This window comes from Apteryx mantelli, chromosome 5 (genome assembly GCF_036417845.1).
Source record: "Apteryx mantelli isolate bAptMan1 chromosome 5, bAptMan1.hap1, whole genome shotgun sequence".
NCBI lineage: Eukaryota > Metazoa > Chordata > Aves > Apterygiformes > Apterygidae > Apteryx > Apteryx mantelli.
Genome location: NC_089982.1, coordinates 38,355,848 through 38,381,718, shown reverse-complemented (window position 1 = coordinate 38,381,718; position 25,871 = coordinate 38,355,848). Strand labels below are relative to the sequence as shown.

The 25,871-nt window shown below is 38.0% G+C and overlaps 1 protein-coding gene across 7 annotated transcripts in view; it reads right to left on the bottom strand.

Moving 5' to 3' along the window:
* The window catches only part of TMEM131L (transmembrane 131 like), an 84,604-nt gene that overhangs the window by 11,623 nt on the left and 47,110 nt on the right, over positions 1–25,871 (bottom strand). For 6 of the 7 annotated variants that reach the window (XM_067297830.1, XM_067297832.1, XM_067297831.1 and 3 more), the window contains exons 8-26: positions 24,930–25,007; positions 22,956–23,109; positions 20,601–20,659; positions 20,117–20,225; positions 19,025–19,130; positions 18,199–18,352; positions 17,394–17,564; positions 17,024–17,093; positions 14,899–15,016; positions 14,053–14,194; positions 12,987–13,096; positions 11,242–11,314; positions 8,956–9,098; positions 7,917–8,059; positions 7,408–7,594; positions 6,263–6,448; positions 4,487–4,636; positions 3,266–3,882; positions 911–1,065 (exon numbers count right to left, since the gene is read on the bottom strand). In XM_067297830.1, coding sequence (XP_067153931.1) covers positions 911–1,065; positions 3,266–3,882; positions 4,487–4,636; positions 6,263–6,448; positions 7,408–7,594; positions 7,917–8,059; positions 8,956–9,098; positions 11,242–11,314; positions 12,987–13,096; positions 14,053–14,194; positions 14,899–15,016; positions 17,024–17,093; positions 17,394–17,564; positions 18,199–18,352; positions 19,025–19,130; positions 20,117–20,225; positions 20,601–20,659; positions 22,956–23,109; positions 24,930–25,007 — 2,925 coding nt within the window. Of the gene's footprint in view, positions 1–910; positions 1,066–3,265; positions 3,883–4,486; positions 4,637–6,262; positions 6,449–7,407; positions 7,595–7,916; positions 8,060–8,955; positions 9,099–11,241; positions 11,315–12,986; positions 13,097–14,052; positions 14,195–14,898; positions 15,017–17,023; positions 17,094–17,393; positions 17,565–18,198; positions 18,353–19,024; positions 19,131–20,116; positions 20,226–20,600; positions 20,660–22,955; positions 23,110–23,391; positions 23,534–24,929; positions 25,008–25,871 lie in introns of those variants that run through there. The other variant, XM_013951677.2, reaches the window with a different exon arrangement.

Here is a 25,871-nt window from a genome sequence, read left to right as displayed (position 1 = left end):
AATGGGGTAAGTTAACCAACAAATAATAATAATTTTAAGAAATGTGAGAAACAAAAACTGAGAACCACCAAGCCACACACGAAAAGAAGTCTATAACAACAATTCTGAAAACAAGACTAGAAACTCTCTTTTCTGTTACGTACTCCTGAAGCACACCAAGCAGCTTGTCATTACCCATCTTTGTCACAGGATTAGTATCTAACAGTCAGAATAAAAACTTAATCTAAATTCTTTGGTTTATTAATTATCTGAGGAAGCCCTTCAAGTGTTTTATACTATCTGCAATAAGGTGCAATGTATTGTGTTTATCAAGTGGTCAGAAATCAGTGATGCAGGATGATCCTTTTCAGCAGCTTTACAGTCCGTTAAGAGGCTTCTGCCCCTTAGTTAAATCTTATTTCTTTATTTATTTAATTATTGTCCCTTAATTCTGAAATGCAATTTTCGGATGCAAAGCCCTGTATTTGGAGATCAGGTCTGCAAATGGAGGCGGGTATTCCCCTCTAGGACACCTCCCTCCCCTCTGGGACTTGTCTCCCCATCACTGCCCTGGCTGAGAACTGGCATTAAACTCCAGTGTGTTTGTGCCCGCTCTGATGACAAGCAAGAAAATCTCTGGTTGTAATACAGCCAATATCACAATATAAGGGCTATTTTAAATTTTACCAAAACTGTTCACCGTTTTATAAACCAGCACTAGTATGCAAGGGATATGGGACAGCACATCCAGTTACTTCTTCATTCACCTGATTTACAGTAAAGCGTTTGAAGTGTCTTTGTGACTGTATGTAATTGTCTATATACAAACATATACATATATATATATACACACACATACATATATATATGGAAATAAATAAAAAGGAGATGATTTTAAATTTGGAAAGCAGAAAGATTGCTTAACACAAACCTCAGAGGAAACAATCTCCTCTTTTGAGCAGCATGGAGTCTCTTCCTTAGGTCCTTTATTAATCTTTTTCTCAGTGGAAGGCTTTAGGTCGATCTGCTTTCTTAAAGTCTCACAGTTTTCTGTTTCATTCCCGAGAGGCACTTGCTGGCTATTCCCTGCAATTAAATAATAAAACCCATTGGCTTGGAAAGAGAATGGGCTCCTAAACATATCCCCAAAACCTACTTTCACCTTGGCCTACCCTTTTTTTTTGTTCAGGTCCCAGCCATGGGGGATGTAGGGTGGAGTCAGTGAATATTGGGCTTAAAAGCAAACAAAAAACCCTCTAAGCATGAGGAGAAGATTTTTCAAAAAATGTGTAGATCAAAATAAGGCCAATCTTTACTTGGAGCTTTAAGTCTCTGAAATGTCTTCTGCCTTCACTGTAAAGACAAAGGGAAATTGTCCTTTGTTTTGGATAGACTCAGCACTAAAAGCTGCTTTTCTTGAGCGCCTTGTGAGGAAGAAGAGTTTGTGTAACAAAAGCAAAGTCCCCCAGCCAAGCCTCTCTTCTCTGCCCGGGCCTTTCCCGATGCTGCATAGCACAGGATTAACTTTGGCTCTGATCAATTCCAGATATCTCAGATATCTGCAAAATATCTACAGTGATCTGCTCCTGACACTCGTGGCTGCTCTGCATGAAAAATGCATACAGGATACAAGAACTATCACATTGAACTGGTTTTCTCAAAGGGGAAAGGCACACCCAAACATTTTTACTTTTTCCTACCTAACAACTAGCCACATCTCAGCTCTGAGAAAGCCATGTTTTCTCTCTGAAACAGGCAGTGCTTATGACTGTGAAATGAAGCAACGTGAGTGAAACACTGCGCAAAATGAAGGCTGCTAAAGCTCTAAAAACACCAAAAAAAATTTCATTGCTCTCCAGTATATAAACATGCGAGTACCTTGTGTCCTAACGACACTCTATTTGCACAAAAATAGCTCTGTAATTAAAATGAAGTTACGAACACTGCATAACAGTATTTTTTAGACTTAATTTATCCTGCTGAACTTCTTGAAACAGAAAGAAATTATCAAAACCCTGACAGCACAACCAAACATAACTGCTGATAGTTCAGAAGATTACCTTTAGTGGTTTACTACCACTAACACCAAATATGAAATAATTATTAACACTCTTGAAATGTTATTTCAAGGTAGAATTTTTGTTAATGAAAATAATTCTAGTATCTCCCAATTGGTTTATGTATAAACAGGTTGCCTGCAGGGCATACACTCAAAGTTTCTTTCCCATGTACCTCTATACAGTTAAGACATAACTATTGATTTTTTTTCTAGGTGCTTTTAAAATTCAAAGCAAAGAAAGAACAAAATTTTGCAGTTCTAGGAGCATACGAAGGATTTCAAAGTGCTTTATAAATATGAGTGAAATGATCCTGTCTCCACCCCTGAGACAGCACAGTTGTACCTGCTACATCTAACAGCGACACGAAAGCAAGCAACTCGTGCAGGGTAAACAGCTACACATCAGAGCAGGGCTTATGCCCCTCTGCTCCGACTCAGTCGCTAAAACTCTGCAACAGACAGACTAGCGCCACCACAGCTTCAGCAAACGTCAGCCTTCAGCATTCAACTACTTTGCCAAGTTCGTAACCAAAACCAAAACTCCGGAGGGAACGCTCTCCTACCCACTTTCAATTTCCCCTGAGCGCTTGTGCTTTGCTTAAAATTTTGAATAGTGAAGCTAAGTGGTAGGACTTCTCAGGCAGCTTAGTTCTACAATTAAAAAAAGCAAGATAAAAACACAGCTATCCCATTATTGAGAGAAATGGCAACCCATGAATTCCTACAAAATATAAGGATTTCAAAAATATTCTGAGGTCAGCTTTTGCTCATTTAGGTGTTATTATAGGAGCTCTAAAATATGCCATTCTGAGGATGTTGCTCAGTAACTCTAAAAATCAGGCAACAGATTTTCAGTGGGCCTGAGAATAGCAAACAGGGATGTTTCTGAATAGCTGACAAAGGCAATTTGTATTTTTAAGCAGATCTATGACAACAACAATATTAATCTTTAAAATGCTGCAGGATAAACTTGGAATCTGTGAAAGAAGGCAAAGTCTTAACATTCATCACTGCACTCTATATCTTTATAGCTGCACTCCAGCACTAACTGTGATTTATGAAAATACTTTTAATGCATGCTGTTTCCTTGGGAATCTAAATAAACATATCGTAGTGAAAACATAAGTAATACCACATCTCCTTGTCACACAGAAAAGAAAATCCTGACCACAGTGAACTCAGATTTTACCCAATAATTTCCACGGCTAGAAATTGAAAAAAAGTTACCACTATTTTTCCTGGAAATTTCTTGCAGTTCCGGCTGTTGCTGAGGTGAATTTCTTGACAAGTGACTTTCAGGTAGCTTCTTAGACATCTTCACAGGACAGAACTCCTGTTCTTTGAGCTCAGCTAGATTTTCTGAAGTTTTAAGGTTAGTTTCCTTAGGAAACATACAGGTTTGAAGATCTTCCTTCAGATCACACTCTGAAGAAGTATTTTTAATGAGAACTGTGTTTTTCAGTGCACTTTCTTCTTTACCCAGAAAGTTTTCTGGTAGAGTTAAATTCTGGTTAACGTTTATGCCATCTGCATATTTTAGAGTTACCCAGTTCTCACTGACAACATCAGTGCAAATGTCCTCTTTTGGTGCCGAGATTTGGTTCTCTGCAATTTGATTTTGTTTTTCATCAGTAGTTGCAATGGCATTGCCAGCTGCTGTGTTCGGTTTTTGCTTACTATAGTAAACTGAACATTTGTGTTTTTTCTGAGAGTGGCTGTAGGTCGCAGGACTCCTCTTTGCTGCGTTCTGACTTCGGCTGGAAGAAGTGCCTACAGAGAGGAAGCCCTTTCCTTTACCTTTATCAGAGGAGCTATAGGAATCCATGAATGTCTTGCAGCTTCCCCTGGGGAGAAGATAAGTTATTTGAGATTTGGTGTTATCTGTCAAGCTATCATCAATTGCTTTATGCTTTTTTTTTTTTTTTTTAATAAAAGGAAAGGAGGCATTTCACAAGCCACAAAACTGCATTAAGACTTCAACTTATCAAGCAAGCTAAGCACATTCTGATTTCACTGGAAGTTGAGCAAGACTAAGTGTGTGATCAGACTTCAAACACTTATATGCTTTAGTGAATAAGTGCCTAACTGACCACTGAGGAGGGGCAGATTTGAGGACCATTAACATATTTCTTCTTCTTAGCTTTCTATGGCTGCCACACATCGTGTATCCATCACTTCCATTACACATCTTTTACCCTAAGTACTACTAACAATATACAAAATTAATAACCCCCCAAGTTCTTCCACCTCTCTTTGGTCAAGATGAAAATATCAAGCATTATCTAAAATATGTCACTACACTGAAAGCTCTCTGAAAAAGGTTGCCTGGAACAGTATCTCCTCTAAACAAGCCCATAACAATATCAAAGTACAAACAGACAGAAAGTATTATTCTGCATTAAACAGAGTGCAATTCAGAAGAAGAAGAAGAAAAAAAAGTATGTTTACTTGTAGGAATCAGAGCTGATTACGTCAACAGAGTTGTTGTTCTGCTGCGGTGAAGGACTGGGATTTGGCCTCTGTCTTGATTTCATGAATTCTGCTAGGATGTACTGGGCTTGCTGGAAGGCTATCAGAATCACACCCAGCAGGGACAAACTGTCAAAGGAAATGAAAGATACTGGTGTCTACACCTTTCAGCAGTATTCAATGAAAGAGTTAAAGCTTCTAACAAGATTTACTTTTTAAACATTTTGTTAGTAAATTCTACGTCTGAAGACAGCTAAGAAAACATTGGAGAAAAAAAAATACAGTCAAAAATAAAATTTTAATGGTCTGCTATTTTTCTTTCTTTTTTTCCTTATAGCCTTGTTAGTTATCTTTGGGGAAAAATAACTCAGCCATGAGCTTTACAAAAAAAACAAAACTAAACAAACACCAAAAAAAACCCTTAACAAAGTACTGAAAGATCAGTTAGAAAGAAGTTTCACTACAATACATGATAATAAATCATAATATGATATGCATCAATCTACTGGAATGGATACCTTCCATTCACCCATGATACTTACGTCATTATTTTGATATTTATTTATTACTGTCTCTTTCTCTTCCCAGACAAAACGCTGGCACAAAATGGGCTACAAACACAGTAATTCTGAGGCAAAACTGAAGTTGTGAAATATCCTCCCTTGCTCTCTGGTATATTAGTTGCACAAAAATTAACCAATCATAACAAAGATCTCCATAATTCATCAAGCCACCCTCTCAAGCATGTGGAGCTTCACCCAGCAAGAAAACAGAATGAAAAATTCCTCATTTTTTCCATATCCCTGTAGCATCCTTCTGTTGCATCTAGAACCATGTAACACGGTCATTCCTAGTTTTTCATTTGTGCTCTGACTGTTTACAGTGCCAACACAACAATGCAAGCAGATTCTCAGCATGCATCAGGACCTCAGGTAGGTATACATTGGCATCTGCAGCACCATCACATTTGCATTTGCTGCTTGTCATTTCTGATGGTAGAACTCATAGGAATTCAGAGTTAGTGTGATGAAGCTACCAGAAACCATTTGTGACAAACACAGCATTCAAGTCACACTACACAATATAAAAGGTTACTGAAAGGAGGGGGAAAAAAAAAAAAGAAAAAAGCATATGAGCAGAACCCTTAATTGTTGTAGAAAAGTGAGGGCTTCTTAAAAAGAATTTACCATGTCCAAGAAATGAGCGAGCTAACACTCATAAGCACTTTCTGGAGTAGGCTGTCTAGCAGTGTTCCCAGCAAATGTCAGTAACAGACAAAAACATCTTTTAACAGGTGAAAGGAAGAAAGTTGGAGGAGAAGCACGTGCTTACTTAGTTGTCCAAAACCTCATAGTTACAATTCATGTTAATTTTCCAGAAACACTCTAACATAAGCTATCGGTCCACTCAGTTCTATTTATGGCATTCAAGTGCATCTCTACTGCTGTGTTGCTTCTAGCAACACGCTATCCGGTTAGGGGCATCCTAACCCTCTCTTTGCAGCCTTAACACGGGAGTATGTCAGGAATAGGAGGACAAAATGCCTGTCAGTGCTATCACCAGCTACTAGATCTCACATAAGCTATCCTAGCCAGTTGGCAGAACTCCTAGGAGTCAGCTCCTAGGAGACTTAGATGCAGCAGAGATTTTGGTCCGGTCATTAAAAATCTAGCACAAGCTAAAAGTGCCTACTGATCCTTCACTAGTAGGTTTCCTTCCCCTTTCCATCTGGTGCCCAGGCTTCAAATGTGTTACCTTACGAAGAAGACAGTGAGCCTCCAGAAGGACTCCTCCCAGCTGGGCCCTGGCACCACATCTGCGCACAGCGGTAACAAATGGTGAGGAAGAGTCACGTTCAGCGTGAAGTGGAACTCCAGATCAGCAGCAGTCACCAGCGTAAGCTCCCGGATTACCCATGAAGATGTGAAATCAGGCGTAAATCTGTGAAAAAAGCAGAAAGCACTGGTGTTATTATTCCACTGCTGGGTTTAACCTCGTTTTCTAAAGTCACGTTGACTCAAAAATACAAAACAATTTCTGATTTAATAATATGAAAAACATAATGAAATGTCACCACTGCTTGCTTAGACTATGCAGACACATTATTATCTGCCTAACAGAAGTACAATTTTGAGGTCATCCTCAAGCAGTAAAATACATTTGTTTATACACACAAAAATACGTATGTATATATATATATATATATATATATATACACACACACACACACACACACAATGCTCTACTGTGACTTGTTTTCCATTTTTCAAGGGAGAGCACATAATCAATGCACACTAACTGAAGTGCTCTATACCAGAAAGGGTTATTAAGCATACAGGCAGCACTGCTTTGGAAAGGGCCAGGTACCTAGGGTCCCAGCACAACACTGGAAGGTAGGGGAAAAAAAGATTCCTAACGGATGATGATTTGGCTAGAAAAGCCAGGCTTTTCTTTCACTTATTTCCCTGACCCATACCACTATTTTGACAGGATTTAGAAATGAATCATTTTTAGAACTCTGTGCAACGTTAGGAAAACATGACTAGATTGCAGTCAGTCTATTTGTAACAAAGTAGAGAAAAGAAAATGAAAAAAAGCCAGTGGCAAAGTATTCCTTCCTCATTTATCGTGACAACTCTTGTTTTAATTTATTACTTTATAATGCACAGACAAAAGCATGTATGCTGCCTTTTAAAGATAATGGAGTCCCATAAAGAAACCTTGTTATATCATCAATTTGTTAGCATTATACTTACTGAAGAGTGGAAATGTCTATGGAATTTACACTTAAAGCTCTCCAAATATTTTGTGTGTGCTACTGGAGTGCCTGTTACTGAAATTCTTTTACTATTTCAAATTTCCACTTAAATTAACTTGTCAGCAAATTTGTCAGTGCTTACACAATACTGATCTCTCGTGATGAGTTCTGAGCCAGGAAAAATTCCTGACAGTCTAACACTTCAAACCCATATCCTTGGCAACTATAACCATTGATTTTCATAGATGAAATTGTTATAGGAAGAGGCCCAATATTCTCTACTTTGAAGTTCTTTGTAATGGATAAGATTTGCTTGCTGTCTTTCAGTTCTGAAAGAAAAAAGAATATTCAATTATTTTTCAGTGCTTAAAGAGATTCTTATGTTTATAAATGATTTTTACTTTCAATCTAATAAAAAAATTCAAAAGTGACCAACATTTTAATACAAACTGTTTTGCAGTAGGGTATTTCCAGAATTTGTTACTATCCTCAGCCAGTGTTTTGAGAAAACAGAACCTATGTCTCTCATTACCAAGGTCTTCAGATTTCCACTTCAACTTTCTATTTAATTGACATTACTGTATCGGAACAGTAATGCTATGGAATAACACAGCCAGCTACAGGATCAGAGACCTGCTTCTTCCTACTCACGTTGTCTGCAGTCCATTAGCGTAGCTTCTGGCACCTTGAATCTAAGTGATCCTCCTGCACCTGGCAGTCTTCCCCCTACTTTAAGCAGTTCTTTGGCTCCAAAGCCTTCTACACTGACCGCATCCAGAACAGTCAAGTTGTTTCTGTTGTAATATGAAAATCAAGCAATCAGCCTTTGAATCACAAAAGTAGGTTACAAAAGCATGGCTCTGCTATCTAGGTGTCAATCCAACACAACAGTGTTTCAGGAACAGAATCACTGGCCACATCTGCATAAATACGATTCCCTAAATACAGACAGAATCATTCAGGTCCCACTCATCAGCAAATTTCCACACAATAAAGGAATAAGTTTGTGATTACTGCTATTGGATAACAGTAATCCCACCTGATAAAAATGGTTGCTTCTTCCACAAACTCGCTCTTCCTCCAAAAATACCCAATGTATGGCTGTAAATTAGATTCACTTGATACTTAAATCCTGTCATTATGAAGTCGAGTTGAAAACAGTGAAGCCACACAACATGACAATGCTTTTACTCTGTTCATAAAGGAATACACTAATGGGGACTATAAGATATTGTTCTATGGTATCACCCATGGAAAACTGTGTATGGCAGTATCTACATGACTCAGCTAGGAGCAGAACTACCTAAGCTACCTTTGAGTGAACTACTTTTGGTAGTATCATGAAACATCACTTTGTTAACACAGCTACAATTCTTTCAGTACCTAAGCCAGTTAAATCAGAACTGCCCCAGCTACATATACAATATATTCATATACATTTTATAACTCACTGATCAGACACCAAGGGGGGGTGGGGGGCAAAAAGGCTCAACTGAAGTTATGCTTTTTAAACGACCAAGACATAAGGCACAAAGAGCCTTTAAGCAGAAACAAGACATCAGGGTCAATTTTTATTAAAGCGAAGGCATTTTGATGTTCAAACTGACCATTTGTCTTTGCCCTAAGATCTGGCAAATTAATTTTCATGCAGAGTTGTTTGCTTATCACTTACAATTAAAACCTGGCTTACCTGATTAAAATAAGGGAAGCTACTCTTCTGTAGTCAACTGGTGTAAAAACTACACCAACTCTTCTGGTTTCCAACGGTTGTAAATGTAACTGAAGCAGCTCAGAACTGCACTTCTTGTTGATGAGATCCTCCTGACGTCCTTTCTGTTAAACAAAAAATGCAGTTATTTATTCAAGGAAAACATATGTTTTTAAAAATCTCAGGGAAAAAAGCAACTGAATCTTTACTTAGCACCACATAAGATATTTTTTGGCAAGGTGCAATTACTGCTAACTAACTCATTACACAAAACTCTTTCAATGTGACAGCATAAAACATCAGATAAGGTTGTTTATTTGACCAAAAGTTCATATTACTGCACTTATAATAAGGAATGTATTACTTCATTTTTTAAAACAGATTTTATTTGCTCAGATGGAAAAGAAATTATATACTGTCTTTCATATTCAAGGAATGCTGAAGTACTTCACAACACAAGGAGAACTGACAGTATACTGATTGCACAGGGAAATGTGGCAACCATTATACCCCCAGCGTAAGACTTGGAACTTGATTTAATTGAGAGAAGGACTGTTGGCAAATATGCTGATCATTTGAGTCACTGGAAACAAGCCAAAGTGAATTCCCCAGCATGTTAATTGAAGAGCAGCACTACCAGAAGTTCAGCAAGTCTAGAAATAATGTAATAATTTTGCTGGGTTTCAGCATTGTTTACTCTTTTCCCTATTAAAAAAATAAAAATAACCCTAAAATCTTTCTGTCCCCAAACTGGGGCTCTCTTAGAAAAGTATTCAGACACCTATAAAGCAGTCAAAACAACCATAAATATTACAAAATGGCTTTAGGTTGATTGTTTTTAAATTCATAGGTGTTGTATTAATGGCTTTTCTTATCTTTTCTAGTCCAAGGCATTCTTATTCTTAGTCTATTTTATGGGGGGAAAGAAAACGGGGGGGAGTACAGAAAGTTTCAGAACCTGCATTTAACAGTCATGTATGACATTTGCAAAGTTCACCTGTCACTCCCTACAAACACATGCATGCACTCAGATGCAAGTCTAACAGTTCATGGCACACGTATACAACATGATCAGGCAAACAATGACACATTCGAAAATGTAAATATTAACAATTAGTGATTTGGTTAACAATAAGCCAAGAGTTGCCCTGTATATGTACATACTGAATAACTATCTAACCACACACGTTCTTTCCAGCCCTTGCAGCCTCCAGGTGAAATCCAGACATTATACATGCTGGTGTTAAAATCTGCCACTGTTTTCCATTTGGCAAGGGTATGTGCATGGGACTCTGGAAACTCAGTCCTATCTACATACTACTGGAACTACCTTCTCTTTTACAGAGTGTGCCTACAGGCTAGCATTTAAGAACTGCTGTCTCCCCTCCTTTACAACAACTCTTAACTTGTGCCATAAAGCAAAGGCCAGCTTTGACTAGTATAACTTTTTTTTATTTTTAATAAAGTAATATTCATTAGGGTCTTAAAGCATATTTGCAGCAATGTGTATCTACACAGCGGCAAACTGAAGGTGTGGCTGTAGCATGTGCACACAGCAAGGCAAACATGTCAAAGCCAGGCTTCAGCACAAGCTGGAAATTTAAGAATAAACTCTCCTGGTACCCTGGACAGTACTCTGGCTGTTAGACTAGGCTATGCCAACATGCCTGAAACCGTATCTTTTCTGCTACCCATGCTAGAACACCCCAGGGTATAACCACAACTCAGCATCAGTGCGATGCAGTCAGGTGCCATCGCACTCCTGTTACAAATAAGGTAGTGGGAAGCACAGAGAACTGCGATTTTCCAAGCTCGATATGGAAGTTGCAATGGGACTGAGGTAAAGTATAAAACCCAGCTCTCTCCTTCCTCGAACTACGAGGCAGAATTTCCTTCTACTATTACCCAGCCGGCTTGTGAGTTCACTGACTCGCAAGCCTGACACTTGACGGGCAACCCGGGGCACCACACAAGCCCCCGCACAGGATGTTGACTGCTGCCTTTAACATTAACTGTGGCCTCTTCGACATGCGCACACACACACATGCACACACTCGCTCTCCATAGTTGTTTTCAATTTAGGAAACAACCAATTCAAACTCTGGAAAGAAATCAATTGCAAAGATATACACCTAACAGAGAATCAAGGAAGCACAATTAAGTTGTTTCAAACAGCCTTTGGTAACAACTGCAATATAACATAGCTAGGAAAACGTTCATTTTTATAGTGCGTCAGATCACTCTCCCAATCAAAATTAGACATCTTACCCTGTGAAAACACTCATCCATGAGCCTGAATTCAGAGGTTGTGAAATTAATAGCTTTCACATTTATGCCAAACCTAAATAAACCAAAACAAAAAAAATTAAGTACTTCAGAACTAGTCTGTCAGAACTACATTGATTTATTTTTACATGCTGGCATTTATTCTTAAGTGAAGAATACTTTTACAATTGCATTTTGGCAGATGTGAAATACTATTGAAACATGGGTCTGCATTTTAATGAATACACTACAATTTTAGGTGGATTCCATATATTTGGAAAACAGACACAAGGGTTTGGCATTTTAAGACTCTCAGCATAAAACATTACAAATAATAACAATGAAGACATATGATTTCTACGAAATATAATTTTTATTTCATATAAACATAATTGTTCAAAAGCTTTTCCTGCCCACACAATTGTTGAGAAATAATCATTATCAAATCTCAACAATTTACTCAAATATCTCTCTTTCTGCTCATGATTTATTTGGGATAAATTCATATTTTTTTCCCCCATGTACTTTGCAAATTAAAATCACTTATAGCAACTATTTGTCTGAGAGCAAATTATAGGCATTTGACACTTAAGGCATTGAGAATGGACATAAGAAAACTACCAGGTAGAGTTTACATAATGGAAGGCTAATTGGCCTCCAGCTACTGAATTAGAAATTCACTTGCCACAACTTTCTACCACATTAGCTTAAAAAGACACAGTCAGTGAACATGACTTCTGGTAAACTTAAAAGACCTGCAGAAATAAAAGTGTGCAAATACAGACAAAAAGGAATTTCAAACCACCAGAAATTATATTTAGTATGCAAAAAGATGTAGTTATTAATGCATACATATGTATATATACATATATATATATGCACACACACATACATGCACACTCACACACACACGTACGTATGTAAAGAAATGATGTTAAGGAAGCAGTTACACAGGGATTTGGGCCCCAAGTAAGCAAGGTACACTTAAGCAGGTGAGTAGTCCCACTAACTCCCAGCAAGCAAATAATAGAAATCATAGTCCTACCACCTACACAAGTAGGGCAGTTTTTCCAAAGTTAAATGTGACAGTCAGGGCTTAACTGAGTTAAATTCAGCCCATGTCACCATCCCCCTTTAGACTATCTGACTCTACCTAGATTTCTCATCTAAAACCTGCAGAAATTAGATCTTCTGTTCAAAAACAAAAAGTTCAAAACAATGCAGAGACATTTATTTAGCTGGCCTTGAACATTTAGGCCAGGGTTCTCAGCTCTGGCCCTGCTCAATTTTTTTCCTGGCTCTTGTTTCCTCCTCTCCAACCAGGCTTTTTAACATGGAAGCTTAAAAAAAAAAAGTTTTCTGTGGGAAACCTTCCTCCTCACTGATGACAGTCTACTCCATGTACTTCCCAGCCAGCTTTGCTGGGAGCTGCCCATCCCCACATATGCAAGTTGCTCCCCTCACCCGGGCAGCTTGCACAAGTGAGGCTAAGCCTCAGATCTTAGATGAATACTTACAGTTTGTGGCTGGCAGACAGACTCACTGAAAATATGCTTATTCATTTGGGTTTTATCACAGAGCAGACAGCTAACCTGAACACAACTATGCCATCCAAACCGGGACAGAACATTGTCCCCAGCTAAGTTATGCTTTGAAAAGCTAAAACAACGATAAGCAACAATCGCAAGGCATAGCAAATACATCTTTATAAAGGGAAAACAGTATTCTGAGATAGTTATACTAATTACCATTTGCTGAGCAGATTCAGTGAAGCTTGGGGATCAGGGTAGTAAGAGAGAGGCAGAAGCTGCAACGTAACTGGGAAGGATGAAGGGTTTCTTAGTACGAAATATTTTACCTATATAGTTTGGAGGGGAAAAGAAAAAGTTAGAAACTACATATTTGATATTTGGAAGGTAAAATAAGTCAGCATTGGTAACATGAACTGCACTTTCAAGGGACTTCAGCCTGGCTTCTATCTTAATACTTTACAACCACATGTGCACAAAACTGCATGAAACAGCAGGAGATCTCGCCACAATGTCTTCATTTGCAGTGCATGAAGAACTGCATGTGCAAAAATACAGACTTTTTTTTTCCCCAAAACAACTCTTTCACTTGGATTTTGAATTACACATGCAGACATGAACAAAGCCCTTCCACAGAATAAGGTGAAATTAGTAAGATGTCATTCTTTCTCTTTCTGACAATCAAATGGCACTAATGGAATATTAAGGTAATTCACACTATGTGTCTATGAAAAATATCTCCATATGACTGGATCTGGCCCAGGCTAGGTTAGTAGTGACCAAAATCTGACAAATGAGAAAGAAATGACTGTCAGCATGTTTGCAAGACACATTGCTCTGCTGATCTCTCAGCGTCGTATCTTACACAAACATTTTATACACTTTATTATAAACAGCTCTGGTGTGAAGCAAGCCATCCTGTAACCACATGCACCATTAATGATCAGCACATGCTATTCCTTGTCCATTGTTCAATTATTTTACCACAAGCATACAACTTATGCCAGGATGTGATGAAAGTTTTAACAGCCATGAACAACTGTTAGTTAAGATCTACACTGAATTGCTTTACTCCTCTCTTCATATGAAAATATTAATATTAGGTAGCTAGAGAACTTATCAAAGAACCAAATGAATAAACAAAACCGGTGTCTTAGACCAGACAAAGATTTCCAAAACACCAATGTACTAGCAATATAAAGACGTTAAGCATCAAATTTTAACAGCAGAGTTTGTTATTTAAACAAGTTAAACACACATCAACTCAGAAGGTTAAGAATCTTACCATACTACTTTTAACTGCTGTGGCACTGAAGTTCAGCATAAGGCCAGGCTCTGTAGTCAACCGTGGCAAGAAAAAGGCAAATGACTCCTCTTCAAGCTTCTTCTGGTGAATGAAGCCAGCTGATCCTAGAATATTTCTCCTGCTTTATTGGCAAAACCAGAAAGCTTTGTTAAAAAAACAAAAGATGATTTGCTAGGGCCTGTTATTTATGTCAACTAATCTTTCCTTGAAAACGTTCTTCACACAATAAAGCCTATAAAGCTGTAACCTAGCACTAGAGAGTCAGCATAACTTACGTGCATCCCTTCCATTGCCACATTCCCACCTGCAACACGATTCCAGTTTTTACAGCTTTACCTCCTCATTCTGCAAAGGGGCTGATGTCACTGATCCAGTCTCTCTACTAGAACTGCTCAGGCACGGAGACTGCTTCCTTCCCCATGTCGTCACTATGTTGGATCCATTAGGCCAGGCTCTAAAAAGCTTTAAAACTATTCAAAGCCCCTGACCCTGAAAAGACTACTACGCAGTCTATTGACAGAGGATTTGTGCAACTACCATAATTGATCTGATAAAACACGCTTTGACTGCTTTCAAACTGGGTAGTTGTGGTGGGGTTACTGTAGTTAAACCATTATTTATATTTAAAAGTTCAGCTTCTGAAAAGTTTAATTACTGCTGACAGTGCCTTGAAATGGAAATTGGGGTTTCCATGATGCTCTGAAACTCCAGGTGCTTCAAGATGCCTAGACTTGAGTGCAGGAAGGTCAAAATGTTTGTTCTAATTACGAATACTTCAGAGTAGAAATATTTGTTTTGTATAGTACTGTACTGGCTTGTACAGACCTGCAGGCTTCTCCACGTCTTATTTTTTGCCATCTTTCAAAAAGTTCACTTGCAAGCTCAGAATCCACATCCCACGTAGAATGGTCCAGGGAGAGACTCTTCTGCCAAAGCACATTTGCTAAAACAGTAACAGATTTTTCATATTTTACAGAGGTAACATTTGCTCCTTCCATCAATCTACTTCTGAATGTGGGAAAGGGGAGACAACGAGAGACAGAGAGAGAGAGCGCACGCACGCAAGAGAGTGCGCAATCCACCTTCCCCTTCCAAAACAGCATACGTGAAGGTACATATATTAAGCAAATCAAATGTGGGCAATAAAAACATACATCTGCAGAACCACAGTAATTCTACATGCAAACGAGTATGGGAATTGTAGACATTTTTTATGCTCTGCTAAACCCTTTTTACTGTTATTTCTAATGGATGGCATTGAAAAGTCATTATTTTGTCAGTAGTCTTTACACAGAACTCTCCACTGATATCAGTGAAATACCTAGATCACGTACTCTCTCTATATAGCGGTACAAACTTCTAATATTATAGCACAGTGGGTAGCAAAACAAATACCATAGTTTGGCATTAATGGTGTTTCTGTTTTAGCTTCTCTTTTCCAGATGCTAAACATTTTCTCAAATTCTATTAAAGCTAAAACTGCCAGGCTCTACTTCAATCTAAAGATTAATATCTTTTAGAAAGTTGGTGTCATATTGGTTCAAGCATTTTCACATAGCAGAAAAGAGTCAGGAAAATAAATTTCTATTGAAAGGAAACGAAAGTGGCTAATGCTGAAAGTAACAAGTGTACTTTATTTTACAGTCCCTGGTGTTTAAAGTAACCAACTGAGATTGATGATGACTTGAACATTTCAGCTTCAAGTTCTTCAAGCTGGTATTTTCAGGCAGGTACATTAGACTTTTCTATTTAAAAATTACTAGTACCTTAAATTAGAAGGAAAAATATCTATATGTGAAAATCTGATTGTGTGTATTAGAATGAAAAGAAAGCAAACAACAAGGACTACCTATATTGGCAATATTTATTTAGATTTTTTTTTAATTACTTGCTTTTAAGATATTTACATAAATGCGCATAGGTATCAGTAATTCTTCTAACCATGTGTTTCCATCCATTACCTCAATCCTCCTTTTTACATTTGACTGACTACTATTGCCTTCCTGATATCCTCATTAAAAAAACGTATTTCAGGAAAGCATCATCTTGAAAACACATTCAGAAGGAGCATTTAAACTTTTAAAACCTATGGTACCCAGCTGTCTACTGAAATTCCTTCTTAAGCAGCAATAAAAAAAGCACTATCTTGAATCAGTCAGTCAGATTACACATTCTTCAGGCAGTAGCCTGTCTACATAGTATCTAACACTGTGTTTCTATAGATGCCAGCCAGGTACTTAAAACAGCTCCCAGTATGTATTACAGTATCTGGGCAGGTTCCACAGTTTCAGAAAAACTGACACCACTTCTTTCCATTTTACTTAATACAGCTTTAAGCATTTCAGTGCTGTTTTACAAGCCTGACAAATGCTCTTTTGCAGAAATCTATGAAATTATCACTATGAGAAACAGATAAAGAGGAAGCCTTTAAATTTAACTCTGGATAAAGATAGGATACTGGTCAGGTTTTTCATCAGATAAAGACTTCACAGGATGTGGGTCCAGATTCTGCATATTTTCTAATCTCTGCCATCTTTGAGGTAGTCAACAGCTTTATCATTCTACCTGAACGTCTCTGGAGAATGTGCATATGAAGAAAGCAAGGAGCAGTATACCACCAGTAAGAACTTTTAGGAGAGTCTTAAACATTGTTAAGTCCATAACAATGTTATGACATGGAACAACAGCTTAGTAAGTACTATGGAGTTAGAGGTCTGAAATACTGCACTCAGTACAGGTTATTCAAATCCGCTTATATGAGTAATATTCTCAGGAAAGTGGATGTTTTTAAAAAGACATAAAATTAAGTGCTTGTATTAACAATCTGAATATTCTCATTACAAGTTGTGCCACATAAAATGCATTTTCTACCACAAAATGGCCATCAGATGCCTAAAAAACAAACAAACAAAAAACCCCAAAAACAAAAAACAAAAAAACCCAGGCCTACCTGAATCAGACTTTCCCAAGTAACACTGAATATCACAATGGGCTATGGCTTCAAAATGAAGATCTCCCTGCTGGAAAACAAAACAAAACAAGAACAATCACCGTCTATATGACAAAATAACGAGCCCAATTCCTGTTTCTCAGTGCATAATGTGGATGAGTCAAGGAAGAGAACTAAGGTTGCCTAGAGAACCATAATTTCAATGCTTTTTAACTCTGAGGGTTTAATTTCTCAAGCTTTGGTTTCACACAATAGTCTGGTGTTCAGTTTTTCCTTCAGGACTAAGGGACAGATTTCTAGTCTAAGAAAGAAGCTGCTGCAGTTTGGTTTGCAGTGCATAATAATCACTCAACACAACTGAATACCATACCTTGGACACTGTCGAATAAATCTGCAGAGGTATTTCAAACATCATTCCTACATTTGTGGTCAAACAAACACTAGAAAGTACATTTGTTAGTGTGTCTTTCACACTGAATTTTAAAGAAAATACATTCCAGCAGCCTGGAGGTAGAGTCAAAGGCTCAGCAAAGTTCACAATCTAGAAAGAATCAAATGAAAACTGAATTAAAATTGGTAAAATATTTTTGAGTACAACTGGTATCTTGAAAAGTGTGAACTTCCTCTTCCTCTGCATTATTTTTGCTATTACACATTCATATACACCCATAACTGATCCATACAACTTGCACATATAAATCTCCTAAATATACAAAATGGCCAGTTAAATCCCTACATCATGTGAGTATTCACAAACCAAATTTTCTGTTTTAAATTACTGGTCTCGCCTTGTAAACTTCAAAGCTTGTCTATGTACTAAAGACTTCCAATACAGCCTATGAAGAAGTGCTGAATCCTATAGCACACAAAAAAACACATGCAACAATTATAGACCAGTCCATGTTCTCAGAATTTGACGCATCTGTAGCTGCAACTGAAATGAAAAAATAGTTGCTAACACAGCAATCCAAAAACAAGCCTGACAGCAAATAATGCCTATTGAGAGCTTAAGCTTTTCAGGACCTAACAGTTAAAGGCAAACAACTTTTTATTTTATTTTTTACTGATTTCAACCAGCATTGAGAACTCTTCTCCGAAGAGCCTATTCTGTATGTCAAAGGACTGAATTCTTAAATCAAGGACAAAACATTGCATGAAAACAAAATAAAACTTACCTTTAAAACGTTCTTCGTTTCTCTAGCTACAAAGACTTCATTAAGTTCAATGCTGAAGTCAAAGTTGTTTGTAAACCATATGGCCCACAAACCTGAAGTATTATGACGTGGTTCTATATGAAACAATGCTGCAGAAGGATCTACATCAAAATATCTGTAAGTAAATACAGAATAAAACAAATACATCTGTAACTGTCTTTGAGCACACACAAGTCCACACAAGAGAAGATAAGTGTACAGCTCTTGCACAATGAGGGTTTGTTTGTTTGTTTTAAGTTTTAAGGAGAAAGAACAAAATTATTTCCTTAAGAATATTTACATATAACATCAGAGTAAAAACTGACAAGAAAAATGTAAAAAGAAAAAGTAGCCAAGTAATCATTGTACCCTCTTCATATGTTACAATACAACATTGCCTACTACTATTTGGTGATGTGGTAGTTCCGATGAAATTGGCAAAAGAGGAAAAGAATTTACCCCACATTTTTTCTACAACTACACTGCTTCTATGTTGGAGAAACGAGGAGGGTGGAAATTTTATCACAGACTCTAAGCAATGTTTGTGCGCTGTGTTTATGAGCTGTTAAGGCGCGTCCTTTCACTGAATCTTGAAATTCTTGCTGTATAAAACACGGAACTATTACTTGAAATGTCACAGGTCTGTTTTGGCAAATGACACAGCAACAATAGGAAGGAGCCTCTTCACTGACCTTAGAGCCATTCGGTGACAAAGCAAGCTAACTTCGTCTCTTAAAGGAGGCTGCAGTATTCTTCACAAAGTCAGTGAATGTTAACAAAAAAAACAACCAACCCACTGTTAACCTACCCTTCCATCACAGGACAGGAAAGACAGGCTTTTAGTGTTGTAGTGCCTTCCAACAGATTTTTCCTCTTGCCATCTGCATAAGAGCCTTCGCTGCCACATGATGCAGCTGAGCAAAAAACAGACAGAGCAGAATAAAATATCAACTAGAAGAACAAAAACACATCCATAATGATTTTCACATGAGGATTTCAAAGACATCTACAAAGGAGAACGTTCGCTGTTCCACTTCTCACATAGGTGAAGAACAGACCTAAATGTTCATGTCTTAATTTTCAGAGGTTCTGAACCTTGATTTAAGAGGAATTTATGAATGCTACATTTAAAAAAAAAAAAGGGGGGGGGATGTTAAAAGCAGCCTGACCAATTTTAACCAGGAGTCATTGGCATAGCTTCAGATTTCTGCCTCCTAAGCCAGCATTCTGATTTATCAGAACATGCTGCCCCCTTTCAATAAAAGAAAAACTGTTTTGGAGGAAAAAAAAAACCTCCACAACTTAGTCCGTTCCTTCTTCTTGCTTGTCCTGTTTTTCTAGGAAAAACAAGTCCCAATGTCATTATGAAAGCAGCCTGTTTCAGAAACATTTAAAGTCAATGCACTGCAGTCTAGTGGTCAGAACAGGAAATGGGCTGGAGTCAGGAATTCCTCAGTTTTAATCTTTGCTCTTCCACAAACATGCCTGGTCTCAGGCAAGCCTCTTCAATGATCCTGCCAAGAAATGTCATAAAAAAATGACCACCCAAGCACAATAGCCTTTAGAAAATACATTGGAAACAGAAAAATAACCACAAATCATAAAAGGATGTTGAAAAAGCATTTTCAATAATTACACTTATTTTAAAATCAGCTAACAATTTTAGTGTTTTCTTCCTCTTTTTGAAATATGTATAGCTTAGAGCTTTAGATCAGCATGAGAGGCAGCATATATACACAAAAATGGTGAAAACAATTAGCACAAAGAATTCACCCTCCTAAAAATTTTCCAGACAAGTTGATTTTGAGCTTTTTCAGGGTCTCTATCTGCCGAAGCAAGCTACCCTTTAATAATCAAACCTTATTTAATCACATTATCTGCAAGTACATGCATACTGTACCTCTACAAAAAATGGAAGCAACTTTTGTAAAGTTTGTAGGTGAAGAAGATAGCAGTACTGGCTCAAACTCCACAGGCGATGTCTCTTTTTGTGACAACTGTCGTATATCCTGCGTTAAGACAAGATATAATGATCCTTGTAGCAGTATCACAATTATTATTGTAATTCCAGTATTAGTTCTTGTCAATGTCTATGCTCCTGTCAAATTTGCAAGCCAATATCTGCAATTTTTTCACATCTTCTAAATCAACACGTGGATCTTTATTCAAGTTAACAGCTCTTACATCTTAAAAAAAAAAATCCATCATTGAAGTATAATCTACAAGATCTGTTAGACATTTGGGCACATTTTAAAAATATGGAAGCGTGACATTTGCCACCAGCAAAAAATCAACCCACTCACAGACTGTAAACCAGTGAGCTAATTAATTCCCCAATCAAATTCAACGCCTTAAAAATACAACTTCATGAAGCACATAATTACCTGTATGTGCACCAGGCTGTTCCCAGAATGCAACACATACATGTTTACTGTGGAATCATCTGTTTAAAAGAACGAACACCCAGGTAAGCTCAAAGATCAAAGCTCGCTTGCTTTGTCAGACACTCGTACAAGAAGCAGTAACGATGTAAAATTAAAAAAGTCATAATAATACTAACAAAAATAATAATTCCCTTCGTAAAAGGAGGAATTATCCACATCTTGGGCTGGCAATCCTCTCATACTGTTTTATAAAGGAGCAGAAAACCACTCAACAAGACTTTTGACCTCAGGCAGCACCTCCACTCCTGGTAGGCAGCGAGGCAGGAGGCACAGCTGAGTTTGGAAAGGTGGATGTCTAACAGTCTAGGGGCTGAAGTATCACCAGCATTGGGGAGCCCAGGAAAACGTCCTGTACATGCACACCCCTATACAAACTCCTGGCTTGCCTCGGCTGAATGGTAAGCAGTCTCAGAAGACAACTGCCATGTGAAGCCTGATATGGTACCTGTCACATTTTGGGTTTAAAACAGGAATGATCCTATCTCTTTCTATTCCAGTAACCTACTGCCTAGAGCAACAGGAGGTGGGAGGTTAGGAGAAGGGTTTAACACAACTTCCACCTGTCAATAAAGTGATATAGCCGTTTTTGGTAACCACCCTTCGCCTTTCTGGTGAAGCTACGTCCCTCTTCACAGGACACTACCAAGATTTAGTGGACCAGAAGAGCAGTAGGACAGAAGACATTACTCTGTCATACCACAGTGGTCGTAACATTTCCATAGAGAAAGACAACCTGGGTTCTCATCCTTGCTTATACATGAATTACAAAAGCAGATGCAGGCTAATGTGAAAGGCACTGCTTGGTCGTTCTCCCCTTTTACCAGACACAGCTTCTGTGCATGAGTGTGCTTTGCTCAGCTGCTTGAAAGAAAGGCTACAGGTGCCACCTGCCAAAAGAATGCTCAAGGCTGTCGATCCTGAGTGAGCTGACACTGCACATCGCCAGAGATGTGAGATTTAAAGCACGTGCTCATCTTCAATATTTCCGACTGGCTAGTTCCCTGCCTACCTGCAGCCCCACTCTAAGGCACCAAGCACACACTGCACACAGAGACCAATGCGGCACTGTATCCCACTTGGTTACATCTTTCCCTCAATACCACATCTCTCTCTCATTTAATTATACAAATGGAAGGCAAGCAGGCAAATTTTAACAGTTTGATATGGCAAAGTTACCACCAGTGCTGACAGAGCAAGACATGGAACTTCCTACCGACAGCAAGTCAAGAGGGGTTACATGATCAAGCTTTAACCCAGCCAGGATTTATAATTTGCATTATATTTAACAGAGAACAGCTTTAAAAATGTACTAGTACTTCAGCCATTATAAGTGTTACAGCCAACACCCTTGACACGACAGATGCGAACAATTCTCTACCAGCATCAGCATAAACATACTTCCACAACTGAACACAACCAATTATTGGCAACTCACAGACAGGGGAAACTAGGTTTACAGTGAGTATTTTGGTTTCAGGCACATGTAAATATCACATCACAGAACAGGCACTGGGGGAATAGCATATACAGTTTTGCAACCAGATCTTGAACTGAGGTTCTCAAAAGACAAAAGGATCGTGTTCTTTTACTCGTGCAAAGTCTGCATTGTTAAAAACAATTATTTTAACCTAGATGCTTAAGCAGTCCTTTCTTCTTCTTCCTTTAGAAAGTACAACTGGCAGAAATGTTTCTACAGTCAAAAAAAAAAAAAAAAAAGCAATCCAAACAGACTTCAAGGCTCTATAAATAATTTTAAATCCCTTGGATTTGGAGGATTTGTTCACCTAATAAATGTACTATAAAGAAACTGTAAGCAGTTGATTATTTTGCCTGTGGAATTCTAGCTTTCAAGAACAAATGAAGCACACATCCTCTGTAATACCTTATTTTCCCTTTTCCACATTGGCCACTATTGCCAGCACTATACAAACCATTTTGCCTTCTTAGTCCTATTATGGTTAATTAAATTGATGGGAAACTAGAAATACAGCTGTAGAAATCAAAGGACCGTGACATCTTTTCTTACTATTTATGCAGATGTATAAGCATAGGGAGAAAAAGAACAAAATGGATGCAGTTTACAACTGCACAAACTGATACCTTTATAAAGAAGAGGGCTCTACACTACCTCTGTCTTAAGCAAATGTGGCTGACAAGTTGCATTTAAACTGATTTTTTCCTTCACTTGCAAAATTTAGAACTTGCCACTGAAGTTGATTCAGTTTAGAACATCAGATTATGAAGTATGTATCAAACCAATTTCTATTACAATCAACAGTCATATTTAGGACTTACCCGAAGTCTTCGTTTTTTCCATTGCTACATAAACTACAAAAAGATTCTCCAATAAGTATTGTCTGTGCTCCACAAAATCTTGTTGGGCATTTTCCATTCTTACCATTAAGCTCATTTCTAGCAGCATCGGATCATCGGACATAAAACAGCAGCTCTGGAGTGAAACAAGGGGATACAGTGTGTGTGTCGGGGGGAAAATGGAAAATTTCATTACAGTATCTTGAGAAGCTATTCAAGGGTAGTACCTAACAGACAAGGTGCTCAGCACAGAAGTGCTGATAAACAGGAGTGGTTAGGACCTCTGCTAAAATTCTCAGCAGAAACCAAAGACAGTGCAGGTAAAGACAGCACAGCAAAAACAAAGATGAAAAACGACTAAAAAGGACACTGAACCTTGAAAGAATGCAAATTTATAAACTGCCTCAGTCAGTCTCACCTCAGGGACTGCAAAACAGTTTCCTTTGTTAAATCCTCTGCCTTCAATAAAATGTGCCATAAACAGACTGATGCATGTGTCTTAACGGTAGGAAGACAGTTCATGTTCACTGGTCTGTTTATAGTTATTTTTTCCAAATCCTGTGTTTTTTGTCTCCATTTCTCACTGAAGTAATTTTAAAAAAACAAACATACATGTACAATTCTTAATAGAAAACACTGCCGTCTGGCTAGAATACTTCAGATAAATACAAATAGGGTCTTATTTCCTATTCTGAGTAGTGATTGCTGTTAAGACGGATAGGTCTTAGCAACTACAAAGACACAGACACCATTTTGCAAAAAATTAAAACCAACAAGCAAAGCAAAACTAGACATTCAACAGTGAGTAACATAAATCTGTCCTGCATCACATCATGAAGGTCATTAAACGCAGGCTCTGATGGCCTACTAAGAGGAGTAATTTGCTCAGGAGGAGGAGGAAGAGAGAACTTCCAAACATGGCATGTTAAGTGCTGTAACGAACCGGCAGCAAACCACCTTTGGTTAATCTTAAGTGCCGCAATGAGGTATAACAGGAGAGGGGAAGTGTCTCAAAGGACTGGATGCCAGTTAACTCACATAGCATCAAAGAAATCCTCAGTACTTGAACAAACAGCTAGAAGCACAGAGGAAGCTGCTGCAGCAACTCAAGCATAGGGATAATATGCTTTCAGGAAGCTCGTATCAAGGAGTAGGCAGCTGTATTATGTGCAATCTTAAACTTGCCGGTGCATCTCAAGCCTATGCTTATTTACTATGCAACGCAAGAATCAAATACGGCAATAAAACAGAGCGCAGCACCACTGCAGTGTATGACATACAGAAAAACAGCTACAGGGTCTTGGCCCAGTCGTATTTGATAAAAGAACAGCGCTGCAGACCACAGCTCAGGGCCTACACATCTGATCCAACAAAACACCTGATCAAGTAACAGCAGCGCTGGGAACCAATACTTATTTGCTACGTAAACATATTTAAAGCCCTTTTGATGGCACTACCTGGCAGTAGGAGATCTGGTGTCCTAAATGCCCCAAGCTTTGGAAGAGCTTTTCAGCAAGAGAATTTGCTGAGGAGAGCCTCAGTTCTCTTGTACAGCAAAGTCCAAATCCAAAGCTGCTTGAAAACACGGCCTAGGCAGTCTGGGCTGCAGACTCTCTTCCGATTGCTCTTTTGTTAGTATGAACTACCCCAAACTTATGAAAACATTTCTGGAGAATGGAAATTACATGAATATAATCACTTTTATACTCTATAGAAGTAATGTAACACATATTAAAATGCTTAAAGACTGTTTTGGGGGAGGGTAGGGAAGGGGTAATTTTTTCCTCTTCCCTTCTCCAAATAATGATAGCATGATATCATAGCACAGTTCCCCTTTAAACGGAGACATTTTTAATTGCATTGCTGCTAAAATTTCCAAAACTCCGGAAAGTGCCTCTTTAAACTTAGATTAAAATAAAAAGTCTTAAATAGATATAATACGATAATAAAACATACCTTAACTTGCTGATATGCATTGTTAGGTAAACTGCATTCAAGACGAACACGTAAGAGACTGGCATTCATAGTTTCTGCCTATTAGAGAGAAAAGTGAAGAAAATGTCAAGCAGATTGCTTCAACAGATGTTATATAAATCTGACTCTCACATCACAATTTATAAAGATAGTAAGATTGTCTCCATATATGCATGCTATAACAACGTAAGGAAATTTTTAAAAATAAATACAATTACTCTATACGGTAACTCAGCAATCAGTCTCCAATTCTCAGAAAGAAACTCCATCATTAACTACTTACTTATCAAGCTATTATTATACATGATTATTAAATATTTGTACAGCATCAAGATGAGCAATCCTTATAAATTTTCACACTTCAATAAACTGTATCCAACAGAGCCTTTTTTGTATAATATAAAAGCTTTCTTCCTTGTTTTCTGTATATTTTCTTTGCTAATTGTATTCTGAAATACAGCTGCTAAGCCAAGATTGTAGTAATATTTTTTGGACACTGGCTGATACGCAGGCTTCATGCCAAAATGAACAGACAAAATACTTGTTTCACCTTTTTATTGATTGGAAAGGGAAAAGGAAAAAAAAAAGTATTGGCTGTGCCAGCTTGTAAAACATTCATAAACCTAATGAGGCAACAGCAGTGACAAAGCCAAGCATAGCTGGTGACAGCTATTTGGAAATCTGGAACACCAAGTTAATACCACAAACAGCTCAGGCAGCCTGTCTTGATTCTAAATAAAAACTTTCATAATGAGAGTTCTGTGACTCTCTTTATCAGTACCTTAACTATACCTAAATTACGCGGTGATTTGGGGACTGACATGGAACTCCACTCAGTTTCTCTTTTGATACCTAACTAAATCCGAAAGGGGCACCTGCAGATGGAAGTTTCTGAAGATGTCAATGCAGCTTACTGCACATTAC